The 18,004-nt window shown below is 36.1% G+C and overlaps 1 protein-coding gene across 1 annotated transcript in view; it reads right to left on the bottom strand.

The window, feature by feature from the left end:
- LOC150100631 (fibrillin-1-like) overlaps positions 1-18,004 on the bottom strand; it is a 1,594,375-nt gene that overhangs the window by 269,509 nt on the left and 1,306,862 nt on the right. Inside the window, exon 56 of the mRNA XM_090401848.1 lies at positions 7,086-7,238. Within this exon, the coding sequence (XP_090257974.1) occupies positions 7,086-7,238 (153 nt within the window). The remainder of the gene's footprint in view (positions 1-7,085; positions 7,239-18,004) is intronic.

Genomic DNA, 18,004 nt, shown 5'->3' on the forward strand with positions numbered 1-18,004 from the left:
CTCTATTCCCTGGCTTTTCAATGAAAATATTCATTGAAAACGAAGATTTTCAACAGGAAGGGTACCCAAGGAATGGAAGGAAGGTAAGATAATCTATTGCATAAGGGTGGTAGCAGAAGGGAAGTGTCAAATTATAGACCAATTTGTGTTTCATCAGTAGTTGTTAAGATCTTGGAGAAATTAGTGAGGGACCATATATAGCTTTGGGCAGATAAGGGTAATGTTATTTGTGAGAGTCAACATGGATTTGTTAAGGGACGCTCTTGCATTAGTAATATGTTTGCCTTTTATAATAACGTGACAAGAGCAGTTGATGAGGGAAAGGCATATTCTGCCAGTTTTTTTGATTTTGCAAAGGTATTTGACAGGGTACAATGTTAGCCACATGATAAGCTGATATTTGAGTTGCAGCACATGGGTTTAGATGGGTTTAGTCAACTGGATTCAGGATTGGCTATCTGATAGGTATCAGAGAATTGTGTATGGTGGGGTAATATCAAGGAGCTAGAAGTTTACAAGGTCCCACAGGGCTCGGTACTGGGAGCTGTATTATTTAACCTTTATATCAATGACATTGTCAGTGGATTGCAGGGGAATATTCAGTTGTTTTCAAATGACGTGAGGCTAGGAAGGGTTATTAATAATGGTGTAGGTGTGGCAGCCTTGCAAGAGGATTTGAATAAACTGGACAGATGAGCAAACGAATGGGGGATTTCAGTTTAATGCAGCAAAATGTAAAGTCTTGAAGTTTGGGATACATCGATGGGATGCAGCATACTCTGTTGGAGGAGCTGTACTTTAGGAAGTAGGGGAGACAAGAGATCTGGGGGGGGGTGATTATTGATAGAAACTTGAAATTCAGGGAACATATTGCAAAGGTGGTGAAGGTAACCCAGAGGATTGCTGCAATACTGAGAAGGACAATGACCTGCTGAGATTAAAAGTTTTGCTTGTATAAAGCCCTGATCAGACCACACTTGGACTATTATTCTCAAATTTGGTCTCCATCAGGATATTTGAAGGAGATAAGTTAACTGTGGAAAGGGTACAGAGGCAGATAACAAAGATGGTTTCAGCTCTATACAATGTTGGTTATGAGCAGTGTTTTTTTTTTCTGGAAAAAAAAGTGCTGATACTAACCATGAAGATGTTATTACAACAACTTCCACACTTTTAACATATCATCCGATATACCCTCGTCATCTTTAGATTGCTTCTTGCTTTTGGTAATAACTACAGAGTGATGACCTAAGAACAACCATGAGTCCACATATTTGCTAGGGTTGAACTGAGTGAGAGGAAGTCCTACTATCCTGATGAACATCAGTGCAGAAATTGTCTATACAAGCAGAGATGACCTAGATGAAGTTACTATAAGATTCATCTGAGAGAAATCCGTTTCACATTCACTGGAAGATATCACAATTGTGCCCAAAGTGTGCTTTGGAGCAAGTAGTATGTCCAGTACATTATTTTCTTGAAGATATTCATGGAAACCATGAACTGCTTCTCTTTCATTTAAGCAAAATTTGCATGCTAATTTTTTATTGCAGCTTCACTAAATGTCAAATGCCTACCTGGATTTTCTGGCCAATACTTGGAATCTAAAATCTGAGCACATGCAGGCAAATCAGCATCATCTCCTTCAAGCATACACTTTCCAACAGCCTCTTTCAGACTTTTATAGAAATCAGATGAACTTATTGCAGGACTTTGTCTTTCCACATATTTTACAGCCCAACATTTTATTCTTGACATACACCCGCTCGTTTCTCTTGCAGAAGTCATTTTTCTGCAAAAAGTGTCTAACATTCGGGCCAATTATTATCAGAATCTGTTTCCTTTTGACCACGTGGATCTTTGGTCTTGGTTTCGTATTCCTCTTCAGCAAGTTTATTTTCGGTGCTAGTTTTCTGTATTACAGGATCACAAGTAGATTAAACAATTTTTGCTTCTTCAGCCTTCCTTTTTTAACTCATTGGCATAATGGAAGGATGACATTGATAGGAGAAAATGATATAAAGACAGTGGAGATACTTAATGAGCAATTCATAAAGGTCTTTCAATCTTGTGAATGTGACTTCATGAGAGATTGAGAGCAATAGATGATGGGGAGGAGAGACTGACTGTAAGTGAACAAGAGGTGTATGGGGAGTTGAGTAAACTAGATGTTAATAAGGCTGTGGGACTTGATAATATATCGCCACATATTCTGAAGGAATGTGCCGGGGAGTTGACACCTGTCTTGACATATTTTTTTAATATGAGTCTTGCACTCGGTTAAGTCCTAAGGAGTGGAAAGAGGGCAAGATTGTGCCACTTCATAAAGGAGGTGATCGAACTCAAGCATCAAATTATAGGTCTATATGTGTGTGTGTGTCAGTTGTTGTGGTTAAGTTGTTGGAGAAGCTTGTGAGAACTTGGATCCAGAGTTGGGTTGACAACAATGGTATTATCTTTGATGGACGGCATAGATTTGCTAAAGGGAGGTCATGTTTTTTTAGTAATCTACTTACTTATTACAATAAAATGATTGTTTCCTTGGACAGAGAAGAAGGATACACAGTAATATACTTATAGAAAGTATTTTTAACTTGGGTATAGTTATGTTAAAGATACCAAGTAATTTTAAACCTGGTTTTACTCCATTTTTTCCAAGTAAGCAAACAGACAAAATGTGAAGTTTGCACCTGCAATATATGCAAGACTAGCTGATCCCACAGGTAGTGCAAGACCAAGGCAATTCGTGGTAGAGGTGGAGCAAGCTCTGATCACTAATCTTAATATTTACCCTTAATGCCAAAACACATCTCCAAGAAGGGGATGTATGATGTTTTGTATTAAAGGCAAGGGGCCACTACCCAGACTGGTTTCGGCCTTTATTGAGGCCTCATCAGTGGGAGCCAGGCTAGAAATACCAAGATTTAATAATGCAGAGCTTGTAAGTATTTTACCAAAACGAGTTACCATAAGGTGTTATAACCTTATTAGATAAAAATCTCAGGAGGAGATATAGATGTAGAAAGTATTTTTAACTTGGGTATAGTTATGTTAAAGATACCAAGTAATTTTAAACCTGGTTTTACTCCATTTTTTCCAAGTAAGCAAACAGACAAAATGTCAAGTTTGCACCTGCAATATATGCAAGACTAGCTGATCCCACAGGTAGTGCAAGACCAAGGCAACTCATGGTAGAGGTGGAGCAAGCTCTGATCACTAATCTTAATTTGCTTACTTGGAAAAAATAGAACTTGGAAAACATCTATATCTCCTCCTGGATTTTTATCTAATAAGGTTATAACACCTTATGGTAACTCGTTTTGGTAAAATACTTACAAGCTCTGCATTACTAAATCTTGGTATTTCTAGCCTGGCTCCCACTGATGAGGCCTCAATAAAGGCCGAAACCGGTCTGGGTAGTGGCCCCTTGCCTTTAATACAAAACATCATACATCCCCTTCTTGGAGATGTGTTTTGGCATTAAGGGTAAATATTAAGATTAGTGATCAGAGCTTGCTCCACCTCTACCACGAGTTGCCTTGGTCTTGCACTACCTGTGGGATCAGCTAGTCTTGCATATATTGCAGGCGCAAACTTGACATTTTGTCTGTTTGCTTACTTGGAAAAAATGGAGTAAAACCAGGTTTAAAATTACTTAGTAATATACTTAGATTTTGCAAAGGCTTTTGATAGAGTACCTCATGATAAATTGATAGTCTACCTAGAACAGATGGGATTGGATGTTAGATTAGTACATTGGATTGGAGACTGGCTATCTGATAGGTATCAACAAGTTGTGTATGGGGGAGCGATATCCAGGAAAAGGAAAGTCACTAGTGGAATGTCACTAGGTGAAGATTTGGATGGAGATATTCAGTTGTTTGCAGATGATGCAAAGTTGGGATGAACCATGAAGAGTAGTGAAGATGTTGTGGCCTTACAAGATGACTTGAATAAATTGAATGATTGGGCACGGAAATGGAGATGCGAGTTCAATGTTGCAAAATGTAAGGTTTTAAAATTTGGAAAACAAAGATGGGATGCAGAATTTATGCTTGGTGAGAATATATTGTTGGAGGTAGAGGAAATAAGAGATCTGGGGGTGATAGTGGATAAGGATCTGAAATTCAGAGGACACATAGCCAAAATTGTGAAGACAACTCAAAGGCTTCTGGGAATGATGTGGGGGACACTGACGTGCAGAAGTAGGGAGATTCTTGTTCTGTTGTATAAGGCTTTGATTAGACCACACATGGACTATTTGGCCACATTTGGTCACCTGGTTTTCAGAAGGATGAAGAGATGTTGGAAAGGGTCCAAAGGCGATTGATTAAGGTAGTTTCTGATCTCTGGAATGTCAAGTATGAGGAAAGATTGAGAAGATGTAATTTGAAGAGTCTGGCGGACAGGAGGAAGAAGGGAGATATGATAGACACCTACAAGTTGGTAAGTGGTTGTTATAGGATCAATGCCGGAGAAGTTCTACATAAAATAGGAGATCGGGGGAGAACCAGAGGTAATCCCTGGAAAATGTATAAAGAGGGTGTGAGTAGGGGAGTGAGGGAACAGGTTTTTTTTCGTGCAGAGTTGTGAATGATTGGAATACCTTACCTGAGAGTGCGGTGTCTGCAAGGGGTTTCAGTGTGTTTAAGACATGGTATGATGAGATGTGTGTGTGTGATAAAAGGACCTCCCAGATGAGTCTTTGACTCCATGAGGTCTTGGGGTAATAATAATAATAATAAATGCTTGCACTGATTTAACTTAGATTAATTTAAAACTCATGTGAACACTAGCCTGTTGCAGAGTGAATATAGAACTGATACACTGATACTGGAAGCAGTCGGAAATGAACACAACTTCCTGTTTCCAGTTGCATACCAACCTACGAAACAGGAAAGCAGTGTACCAACTTATGAGTAATCAAAACTGAAAATTCAATCCGTGAACACAGTACCATCTACTGGAATATTTATAATACATTTTGCTGTCAATAAATTGCAAATTTTTAAAAACTTAAGAAAATAGGTGCCAGTACTGTGTACCATTGAGTACTGCCAGAAAAAAAGCACTGGTTATGAGGATTGGCTGAGGTAATGTGAACTGCAGAGTTTGGTAGATAGAAGAAGGAGAGGTGGTATGATTGAGACTTTTAAACTTAGAGGTAGTTACAGGGTTGACACTGGGGAGTTCTTTTCCTTGAGAACAAGGGGGGCCATCCCTGGAAGCTGTGAGCAACAGCATGAGGAGTGGTTTCTTTGCATGGAGGATTGTTGAACCATCAAATGCATTGCATGATAGAGTTTTCAGAGCAAAAACAGTCAATGAGTTCAAGGAGTAATATCATAGACTATGTTTTCTAGGAAGTATCTCCTACAATGAGTCTTTTGATCCATGGAGGCTTGAATCATCATCATCATAATAATAATTATACAGAGTATCTCCATAGAGCCAAAATACTCATCACAGGAGACACGTACTAAACATTATTCATAGAATACCTATCAGACATCTCCTTAAACTTATTCACCACTGGGGCACTGATCTCTTGTTCTCGCTACTCCTCATGCATTGAAAATATAATAATTTATAAATTTGTATCATGCCCCTCTCCTTCAGCTGTTAAGTAAACTGTAACCCACACCTTTAATCTCTCCTCAGAGGAAGCATATCACAGACCTATCACCAGCTTGGTTATTCATCTCTGAATTTTCTCCACCACCTCCTGATCTCTAAGAAATGCAGGTGAACAAATCTTTTTGCACAGTAGAGATGCAGCCGAATTATTGAGAGAGATAAATAACCTTCCCATATTTACTTATCAACATGTTTTCTTCAACATCCAAGTAATTTGAGCTAAATTTTGCAATATTTTCTGTAAATTTCAAATATCTGTCCATCATTACCCCATTCCTAGCCCTGTCAATTTCCTGTAATCCAGTATCATCAATACAATACAAATTATGTATTTTTTTTTTTATCATAAAGTAATTTATATTTTGGAACATTAAACTGACAACCATTGTACTTTCTCCACATGACAATTTATTTAAATCAACCTGCAGGATATTTACATTGTTTTTTTCAATTATTGCCCTCCCCAGTTTTGCACTGTCAGCAAACAACTGAATATCCCTTTAAATCTTTCCCTATACTTTGTTAATCTTACTATCTTTATCCTCAAAAATGCCTCTTCAAGTAATTGTATGAGCTATTTTGCTAACTTTTGCAATATTTTCTCTGAACTTCAAATCTCTGTATCCTCGTCAAAAGATGTTGATTAGTACTATTAGTCAAAATATTGGAATGACATATTCAATTTTTTATTTCTGCATTGTTACTAAACCAGTGAAATTCTTTATTAACATGTACAACCAACATATAAGCCTAGATAAGCACAACCTTTTATTCATATCCCCGTGAAGTGTTTTGCCAATAAAATTTATCAGACTAAAACCAAACTTGAACCACATAAACATCTTGTATTCATCAAGGATATCAAATTTTATTAAATTCCATTCAGTCAAAGACAAGTTACTAGAATATATAACTTTGGAGTGTCTTCTCTCTCTCTCTCTGTATACCTAAACAATGGTTTGAATGAAGCAAATTTCTGTAAGGATTTCAAAATTTTAACAAAATCTATCCAGCATATGAGCCCTGAGTAGTTTATGTGCTGGTAAAAGAGAAAATGACTCTAATAGGTCCATGAAACATTTTGCAATGCACCTAAAAATTAATGGGCTAAGCAGACTTCTCAAAGACATTACTTACTATGTTATGTAGACCATTATACCACCCTTATGTAAAAGCAGTGGTCTAATCTCATTAAACTGGCCTGAAATCATATTTAAAAGATTAATTTTAAATCTGTTAAATTTAATCCAAACCCATTCAATTACTATGTGACAAAGCAAGAGAGAGAGAGAGAGAGAGAGATAAATGTAACTGGCAGTTAGTTACACTGTAAATGCCCACAAATTCCATTACTATGATTCTGGTGATGAATACTTAAAAACAGAAAAAAAAAAAAGAAAGAAAGAAAGAATTAAATAATTAAATAATTTTACAAATGAAATACTCACTTGTTCCTCTTTGTGGACATATTTCACATCCAGGGCCCCAGGAGATTCCAGTAGCACAACAGCAATCAGCTTTGGTCATTTCTATCATATCTGCAGTGTGTGTAGTACAAATACCTGCTGCTGTTTGGCTAAAGCAAAATCCAGCCCGAATATCTAAGTGAGGTAAAAAAAAAAAAAAAAAGGAGAGGGATGGCTAAAGCATAAATTCTTGCACATTTTCTTAGCAGGCTACTAAAGAAATTAACAAACAAATAATAAAGTAAATTATTAAAATTTACAAAATGAGGAGCCATTTTAGAAATTTTAGTTTCCTGGGGGTCTTTTATCAAAAACTTCCATTGTCAATATTCATTACTATTTCGGAATGTTGTTAAAATTATGAAATTTTCTTCATCTGCCATGTTTTTTTCCTCAGGCCTAAGATAAATACATTAGGAGCAGTTTTATCATTCATGTATTCATCCACTTCTCAGAAAAACATTGATCTAAAAAAATTCCAGTCATTTATATTTACATCAATATTAAAATTATAATAAGTATGAAACATGAAAGAAAAATGGTGTTTATTTGTAAATGCTAAGGATTTAATGAAGGATAACAACACTTGGATTTAAAATAAACTAGATTTACCTATATCTAATTTTTCTTCAAGGTTACCAAGGTCATCATAAAGGATCAAAATGATATTACTGTCTAAGATAAAGCAATATATACATAAAGCAGTAAATCTGCTAAAAAAGTAACTAGTGCCTTAATTGATTATCTCTCTCTCTCTCTCTGGACAATTCCATTTATAGACTACTTTGGTTGTTAGGCATGTCAAACACTGGTGCATTGCAGAAGCACATTGCTGGTTATTGGGCTGGCTGGATGATCCATTAATTGTGAATGACAGGGTTATCATAATTAACAGAGTGTCCAGCAGGCTATCAATTAAGGCTTACAAAGAGATGTGTGGGAAGGCTTGTGTTCATACATGTTGATTAATTTTGACAGTATAAATGAGAACACAGACTGACAAGAAAATAACTATTTATTAATTTATTGCTGATATTTTGCTGGTATTCTTTTTTTTTTTTCCCTCAACACAGATGGCACCTAATTAGGACGTTAGTCTTTGTGTTGTATGTTACAATTGTTTCAAACTAGTTCCATTGTTATACCGGATTGTTGTTGTCTTGCATACTGTGACAAACTGTTTTTGTGCTCTGAAAATGCTGGATAAAATACCAGCAAAATATCAGCAATAAGTTAATAGATATTAAATGGATAAGAATCCTATATTGTTATATAGCCAGTAAGTGAAACTCAAGATCGATAACTACGATCTATGAGTTTCAATGCCGAAAAACTATCGGCGAAGGCAATTCGAAGCAAAGGTGGAGCAAGATCCCTCACTATTCTTGATATTCTCTCATAATGTAAAACACAGCTCCTAGGAGATGTAATACTGTTATTACCCAGACCGGTTTCAACCTTTTTTGAGGTCTCATCAGTGAGTAGGTAGACCTGGAAAACATCAAAGCTTAGTGAAAAGAACTTACATACCTTCACTATACGAATGCCATAAAGGTGTGCTTATATTTTGTAATTAAAATAAAAAGCCAAAAGGCTAGATTTCTGGTAATTGAATAGATATTAAATGGATAAGAATCCTATATTGTTATATAGCCAGTAAGTGAAACTCAAGATCGATAACTACGATCTATGAGTTTCAATGCCGAAAAACTATTGGCAAAGGCAATTCGAAGCAAAGGTGGAGCAAGATCCCTCATATATGCCTTCGCTGATAGTTTTTCGGCATTGAAACTCATAGATCGTAGTTATCGATCTTGAGTTTCATTTACTGGCTATATAACAATATAGGATTCTTATCCATTTAATATCTATTCAATTGCCAGAAATCTAGCCTTTTGGCTTTTTGTTTTAATTACAAAGTTAATAGATAGTTATTTTCTCATCAGTCTGTGTTTTCATCTCTGAAAAGGCAGAGATGAAAACACAAAAATTGATCAACATGCTAACAAAGAGAGATTACTGCAGTACCTGGAGAAAATAAACTCTATACTCCTGTATCAAGTTCACCTTTAAATGTGGATCCAATAGCATTCTACTTTTTTTTTTTTTTTTTGGATACCTTAATAATTCAAAATTCTACAGATTATGTGGAATTTTCAGTTTATCAGAAACTAACCTTTACTGGCAGATATATTAACTTGTCCTACCACATCATCCATTACAAAAGATGGGTATTATCAAGAGTCTTGTTCCTAGAGTTCATACAATCTGCTCTTCTGCTTCCATTTTGTTAAATGAGCTGAATAAAATTAAAATCAATCTACTGTGTAATGGATACAACAAAACTACCACTCAAAAAATTATTGATAATTATCATCCTTCACCCAGCCTAGCTGGCCGAGTGGTTAGATTAAGAAATAGGCTGCCGAGTTTAAACGTGGCCGCCCTGAAGATGATCACCTGAAGGACGACCAAAAAATGTAATAACACCAGAAATCATTGATCAAGTGAACGATATGATATTGGATGACCGGCAAGTCAAAGTGCATGAAATTGCTGAGACTATAGGTTAAAAGAACGTGTAGGATATATTTTACATGCAGAATTACAAATGAAAAAGCTTTGCGCAAGATGGGTGCCACGCATGCTCACAGCAGACCAAAATGCACCCACAGGAAAATTTCTGAACAGTGCTTGAAGCATTTTAACAGGAATAAAACTGATTTTGTGCATCGATTTATTACTATCGATGAGACTTGGATTCACTATTACACACCAGAATCCAAATAGCAGTCAAAACAGTGGACAGAAGCCAGTTGTTCAGCATCAAAGAAGACAAAGTCGGTTCCATCGTCAGGAAAGGTCATGGCATCAATGTTTTGGGATGCTAAAGGCATTTTGTTTATTAATTATCTTGACAAGGGAAAACAATAACTGGGGAATATTATTCCAATCTTTTAACTAGACTAGATGAAAAACTTCATGAGAAAAGACCCAGTTTACAGAAGAAAAAATCATCTTTCATCAGGACAATGCACCCACCCACAAAGTGTTTTGACAATGGGAAAATTAAGGGATCTGCACTATGAATTGTTGAGATATCCACCCTATTCCCAAGATTTAGCTCCCTCTGACTTCTATTTCTTCCCAAAGCTAAAACTCTTCCTTGCTGTTCAGTGTTTTCCTTCGAATCAAGAGGTGATTGCAGTTGTAGAGGAGTATTTTGCAGATCTTACTGACAACCACTACAGAGACAGGATAATGGTGCTGGAGCATCTCTTGAATAATTGTATTAGTCTTAAGGGAGATTATGTTGAAAAATAAAAATAATTTTGAAATTATAAATTAGTTTTTTCATTGTTAGGTCAAGAACTTTTCAGACCATCCTCGTGTATATATATATATATATATATATATATATATATATATATATATATATATATATATATATATATATTCATCCAAGCTTGATTTGCTTCCTCAGTCTTAAGTAAATGGCTAGTTATATTCCACTAATTCGAGCCCTACCCAAGGGCCTATGAGTTGTGGAAATACTTTCTGAATATGAATGCTGTGCCGAACAAAGCAGCCTTTTGCAGCTGCCTGATTTTTTAATCCATCTAACTCGAGTGCTTCTAGATGTTTTTTCAATGTTTTAGGGATGGTGCCTAAAGCACCTATTATTATGGGAACAACTTTCATTTTCTTTTGCCAGATTCATTCAACTTCGACTTGCAACTTGCGATACTTTGTAATTTTTTCAGTTTCTTTGTCGTCAATCCAATTATCTCCTGGTACTGATATTTCAAATAAACTAAACATCCTTGTTTTCACTTTTTTTCAACCACTGTCATATCAGGTGTATTACATTCCAAGCTATTGTCAGTATGGATTTTGAAATCCCAGAGTATTTTAGCTTTTCCATTCTCAATCACTTTCTGGCGAACTTTATGCTTCCAATAGTCTTTAGATACTTTAAACTCATACTTTTTACGTAAAAGGCAGTGAATTATCTTATAATAAATTTAGTTTAATCCTTTATCCCAGTGAGGGCAAACAAAGTTTGCGCCTGAAAATATCTTCAGGACTGAATATAGTGTTGTACTATCTTACCTGGGTAAATAGTACAACACCAGGCAACTCGTAGCAAAAGTAGAGCAAGCTACCAACACTCCTATCCCAGTATCTCCCATAATGCAAAACACATCTCATCATTAGCCACTACCCAGACTAGTTTCGACCTTTATTGAAGTCTCTTCAGTGGGAGCCAGGCCCAGAGGTGCAGATACCAGTCAGAAGCAGTAGCAAGGGCATCTTTACCTATAGGAGTTGCCAAAAGGTTTGCCACCTTTTTTTATTAAATTACTCTGGATTTAGAGAAAGATGTTGAAAGTTTATTTTTCACTAGGTTATCTTGCTCCACCTTTGCTACGAGTTGCCTGGTGTTGTACTACTTACACAGATAAGATAGTACAACACTATATTCAGTCCTGAAGATATTTTCAGGCGCAAACTTTGTTTGCCCTCACTGGGATAAAGGATTAAACTAAATTTATCATAGTCTAACCTGTTCCGGTATATATAAGTAGTATCATCTTCTCATCTTCCAGAACTCCTAACAAAAACATCACTACTCTGGAAAAAAGAACATTGTATAGTTTGAAGAAAAAGAAAGACATTATCATATTGAAGGCAGATAAGGGAAATTCAACAGTGATTTTAAATACCAGTGATTACGAAGATAAGATTAACAGCTTATTGTCGGATACATCAACCTACCATGTCCTCGTCACAGACCCAACACTAAAGAACCACAATGATACTAACGATTTAATACGTCACATGGTGAACTGGTCTATAGACTTAAAACAAAGATTGAAATCCATGCATCCACTAACACCAAGACTATATGGCACTCCTAAGGTACACAAAAATGGAATACCACTACGCCCGATTGTGGATGGAATCAATTCCGCCAACTTATCTGTTATCTAAACACCTGGCAGGCCTCCTCAAACCACACATCCATAATTCGGATATTTTTATACGAAATTCACAACATTTCGTTGAGAAACTGAACAACATCTCTATCTCCAATACGGATTTACTCGCCAGCCTGGATGTTACATCTCTATCTGCTAACATCCCTGTGGAGGAAGTCATCAACATTTTAGGAAGTTTGTTCCCACAAGACATTACTTCTCTGTTCCGTCATTGTTTAACATCAAACTTTTTCTTATGGAATAAAACCATATATCAGCAATTGACTGGCCTTGCAATGGGTAGCCCCCTCTCCCCATCTTGTGCTGATCTCTTTATGGAGGATTTTGAAAGTAAAATCTTAACTCAAACAGACCCTAAACCCACACTATGGTGGAGATATGTGGATGATATCGTTATCGTTTGGAACCACACAAAAAAAGGACCTGTTTGACTTTCTTAACAAAATCAACTCTCTACACCACACAATCAAATTCACTCTAGAACTTGAAAAAAGATAACCGATTATCATTTCTGGACACTTTAATTAAGAAGCTTTCGAATGGTGGTATCAACCTCTCAGTTTACCGCAAGGACGTTATTTGCATTTCACTTCCCCACCACATTTATCAGAAACTTAGTATTGTACACATGTTGAAGAACCGTGCCTCTCTCCTTACAACAGATCAACAAGACCTCCAGGGAGAACTATCCCTGATATCCACCAACCTTACCATGAATGGATTTCCTCAAAGACTCGTCCACAAGATACTTTTCTCTGAACTCCAACAAAGACAATAAGATGATGTACGTTATATTTCTACCATCTTCATTCTGTAATTAGGGACAGTTTCCAATAAGATTGCTAGACTCCTTAGACCACATAAAATAAGAGTGGCCTTTAAACCCACAGAAACAATTAGAGAATTCTTAAGATCTCCAAAAGATAGCCATCCTTTCTCCAAATATGCTGGAGTTTATAACATACCCTGCTCGTGCGGCTTGAATTACATCGGTCAAACTTCAAGGAGCCTTGAAATTAGGCAAAAAGAACACATAGGTGATGTCAATAATAACAGAGAAGAAAAATTGGGGTTAGCTTTTCATTTCTCAAGAATGAACCATACCATAGAGTGGGATAGAAGCACAATTCCTTACATGGAGGAGGACTTCCACTCCCGAATTTTTAAGGAGGCCACAACAGCTGCCTGCTGTATACAAAACCTTAACAGGAACCAAGGACTAATCTTGCCTGTGATCTGGAAGACCCTTATCAGATCCTTCAACTCACCAGAACTGAATTATAGTGCCAACTATAGAACGTTCCTAAATAACAACAAGTGATATCATCCACGCTCTATGAATGTATTGTACGCGCTCTGTTCTTTGTTTAATATAATTGGAATCGGTTGATTATGATTTGTAACAGTTTTTTACTTTTTAGTGCCTTACATCAGTTATGTACCCTGAAGATGCCAACAGCCTTAGTTGGTGAAACTAGTTGGTATAACTTAGTTGTTTATTATATGCACTTGATCAATGTAATCCCATTAAAAGTCTTTCAAACCTAATAGGTGCTAAATTATGAATCATGATGGGTTGCTTTAATTATTATTATTATTATTATTATTATTATTACGGGCAGCTCCAAGGAGTCCTTAGACTCATCGAAGGAGGTCCAACATCATGTCAAGAACAACTATTCAACATTCACACAGTATCTATCATATTTCTCCTTGAACTCATTTACAGTCATGGCACCCACAACACACTCTGGCAGCTTATTCCACTCATTTACCACTCTCCAAGTAAAAAAACCTAGCTCTAACACCCTTGCTAACCACACTCTTACCAAGCTTCCATGGATGGCCCCTAGTCCTCCTACTACCAGTCCTATTTTCAAAAATATCTTCTGAATTAATCTTATAGAAACCCCTTCAGTAATTTGAATGTCTCAATCATATCACCCCTTTTCTGCCTTTAAATCAATTTCTGCAGCCCACAAATCTTCAACCTGTTCTCATAAGGTTCATTCCATAGTCCTGCTATTATCTTGGTCACTCGTCTCTGGATCCTCTCCACCTCCTCCCCATCGAGAAGAAACCCTGGCACCCATATCTGGGCACAGTAGGCTAGTGGGGTCTTATCAAGGCTTGCTACAGAGGAACAATAACCTGTTTGTCTCTGCTCGTTAAAGTGTTTTTCAGCAACCAAGTGATTTGATGAGCTGATTTTGCCACTTTTGAGATGTGTTCCCTAAACTTCAATTCCCTATCCACCAACACTCCCAAATCCCTGGCCTCGTCAATCTCCTGGAGTACAGTTCCACCAATGTGATATACTGCTGCTAATCTTTTCACCCCAAAATGCAAAACCTTACATTATTCCACATTAAATTGACATCCATTCTCCTTAGCCCAGTCCTCAACCTAATTACCTGAACATTAAATGGGTAGCAGTGAAATCTCATGAGAAAAATGAAGCTCAATTTACTGAGATGTAAGACCAACTTCCTTAAGTAGCATGTAACAGAAATAACTTGATGTCAAAAGAATGTGAGATTTTATAATGTCAGAGGGACTTTCACAGGGTATCCATTCTCTTTGTCTAACTCAACTGTTATACTATTATAAAATGTAAGCAGGTTATTCAAACATGACCATCCGTTAGTAAACTCATTCTGTTCATTCCAAGTATCTATGTTCTCCATCAATCCATTTCTGTATGTGATTGCATACCAACTTTTTCAAAATCTTCACCACACTCCAGAGAACACTGATAGGGTGATAGTTAGGTATGTCAGTCTTTGCACTACCTTTGTGCAATGGGATTATCATCCATTCTTTCCAATCCTGTGGAATGTTTCCCTATACCACTCAAATTATAACAGCCAGTTCAGATGAACACTCTTTTATCATCTCTGCTGATATCAAATTAAATCCTATTGTTGAATTCTTATTCATTTTATGCAAACAGCCCCTAGTACCTCCTCTTATAAACCTGAGTTTCTTCTTCTTCCAGTGTACATGTAGCATTCAGATCAATGTTGCATAAACCATATTGATAGTGTTTAGCAAAATGAGCACCAATCGACTTCTACTGGATTAACTTAACTTACAGAGCTACTTTCTTTTCAAACTCACACTTAGCTTTCCATACAATAGTTGTACTTCTTCTAGCCTGGCCCTTACAATTTTCATAACTAACATCATTCTTATGAACATGATATTCCTTCAACATCATCTTTATTTATTTCAACATCATTAGAATAGGAGTGAAATAAATTAATATTTATTTCGCTCCTACCCTATTTATTCTTTGAACTGTAGGGAGACCTTCCAATATTGCATTACTAAAGTATTTTTTAAATGAATCTCAATCACTTCCTTGTGATTATCCTTGCCATTCACTCCTTGATTGTGATATCCTTGCCATGTAAACTGATGCCATGGAAAATAACTTAGTATAGGCCTTATAAGTCGGTTATAATTTCTGGTAATTTCCATTTGTAGTTAGCTTGTAACCGTTCCTGAATGGAAGATTCATATACTTATCCATTTTTTCAGGCAATACAGTGAGATCATGTCACCAATCAGAGGTAGCACAGTTACATTTTGTTTGGTGATTCCACAGGACTGGAAAGAAAGTGTGATAATCCAATTGTGCACAAAGATCGTGCAAAGACTGACATATCTATCAGCATCTCTGGAGTGGTGGTAAAGATTTTGATAAAATTGGCAAGCAATTGCATAAAGAAATGAGTTGACAGAAAACATATATTTTACAATGAATAGAATGGGTTTACTAATGGATGGTTATGTTTGAATAACTTGCTCACATTTTATAATAATGTTACGGCTGAGTTAGACAAGGAGAATGAATATACTATGATCTTTTCAGCATTTTGCTAACGCTTCTGACAAGATACAGCATGGAAGGCTGTTACATAAGTTTAAGGACATGGGATTGGATTACACTATAAGTTTGAATAACAGGATGAATAAGAGTGCAAGATTTCCAGTGGTGTGCCCAGAGATCAGTCCTTGGTCCACTGTTATTCAGTCTTTGCATTCATCCCATTGGGAAAGATATGATGGGAGACATACAGCTATCTGTACATAATTCTTATCCTTAACTATTTTATGACCATAATGAATTTCAGTCCTGCAAATCTCATTCTTCACTTTGTAAGGGTAAATTGAATGAGCTATATCCATCAAAACATTATATGATTATTAGTTTTACTTGACTTTGTTTTTTTACTTGACTATGTTTATTGAGTTTGTTCATTTACATTTAGCATTACTCATCCTAATTTATGTTATCTTCATTTCATTTATTCTTTCACTTTATTATCTCTTCTTCTGTCATTTTCTCTCCTCTTTTCTTAAAGTTTTTTTTTTCCTTCTTCCTCTCCCTTCCTTTATTCTATAGTTATAACTATAAGTTATATTACATATTTTTGCATTATAACATTTAATATATGTTTACATCTTTGCATATAACACTTTGAATTATAAACATTTGACATATAAACTTTAATGAATCAAAAGTTGAAGTAACTAAAACTTGCTATTATACTTGACATCAGTAAAAATTAAAATGTGCTGTAAGCAGAGGTCTCATAAAAGAAGCACATATCTATTCGTATTAATTTATTGACACTCTTGTATTCAAATTACATTCAGGTAATATATGACACCACCCACCTTACACTTATAACTCTCTTTCTTCCCCTCCATGCTTTCTTTCCACCCTCATCAACTTCAGCATGCCTATCACCTCTTCTCCCCCCCCCCCAAGTTTTACCAATACAGGACACAGTTCTATAACATTGGATTCCAATATGCAATACTATATATTTATTATCATTAAAACTGTAACCTCACTCATTTGCCAAAGAGAAAGTCTATTTAAATCTTTCTGAGAATGCAGCAATATCATCACTATCACTCATTATAATTCTCCCAACACTGCACCATCAGCAGCCAAATAAATATTCTTTGACAATTGACTTGAAATATCCTTAACAAATATATTAAACAATAGGGACCCAAGAACAGCACTCTGTGGTACAACACCATAAGTTTACCATAATTTTTTGGGTCACCACCTACATATCCCATGCACATCTTGCTGGTATTTTACAGAGAGCTGATCTAATACAGATATGACCAATGTATTATCTACCTATATTTTGTCCAGAGTGTACACTGCCTTGCCATGTGGTAATCTATCATATGCTTTTGATAAGTCCAAGGTTATCACCATATATATGGGTTCTTAGTTATCAAACACATTTGTCACTTTATCGAATGCAAGTATATCGCTTTAAAAATATAAATATATTACTTTCTTTCCAAAAAGTTACGTTAAAGACAGTAGAGTCAGATCATTATTTCCAAACAGTCATGTAATCACAAGATTTATAAAGAGAGGTCAACTATAATTTTGTGAGTTACTTTCAGAACAATTTTTGTAATGTGTCCCCTTAACTTCAGTTTCCTTCCCCGCCCCCCTCTTCCAGATAATGCACTTCATTAAACTCCCTCTAGCTCAAGTGCATGGCTTTAGCAAGGCTGAACTGGAAATAAAGGTATGTAAATATGGATGAACTGGAGATGAAGATTTAAGGATGAAGGATTCAAGATCAAAGGCAGATTAGATTCTATACAAGAGCTTTCCATCTAGCACAAAGCTGCAAATGTCCACTATCTGGCAACTAATAAATATATACAGAAGTAAGATTCCAGGTGTACACTATATGTTACACTGGGGAGTGCAACAAGCCTGTAACAACATGGCACTGGATCCAGAGATGGTGGTCATGAACAAAAAAGCAAAATATATATTTTGCATATTTTGCAAAAGCAAAATATGTATCCCATGTGTTATTCTGGCACAGCGACATGCCTGTAATC

This window comes from Typopeltis vanoorti, chromosome 12 (genome assembly GCF_054136105.1).
Source record: "Typopeltis vanoorti isolate ZY-2024b chromosome 12, IOZ_Tvanoo_1.0, whole genome shotgun sequence".
Taxonomy (NCBI): domain Eukaryota; kingdom Metazoa; phylum Arthropoda; class Arachnida; order Uropygi; family Thelyphonidae; genus Typopeltis; species Typopeltis vanoorti.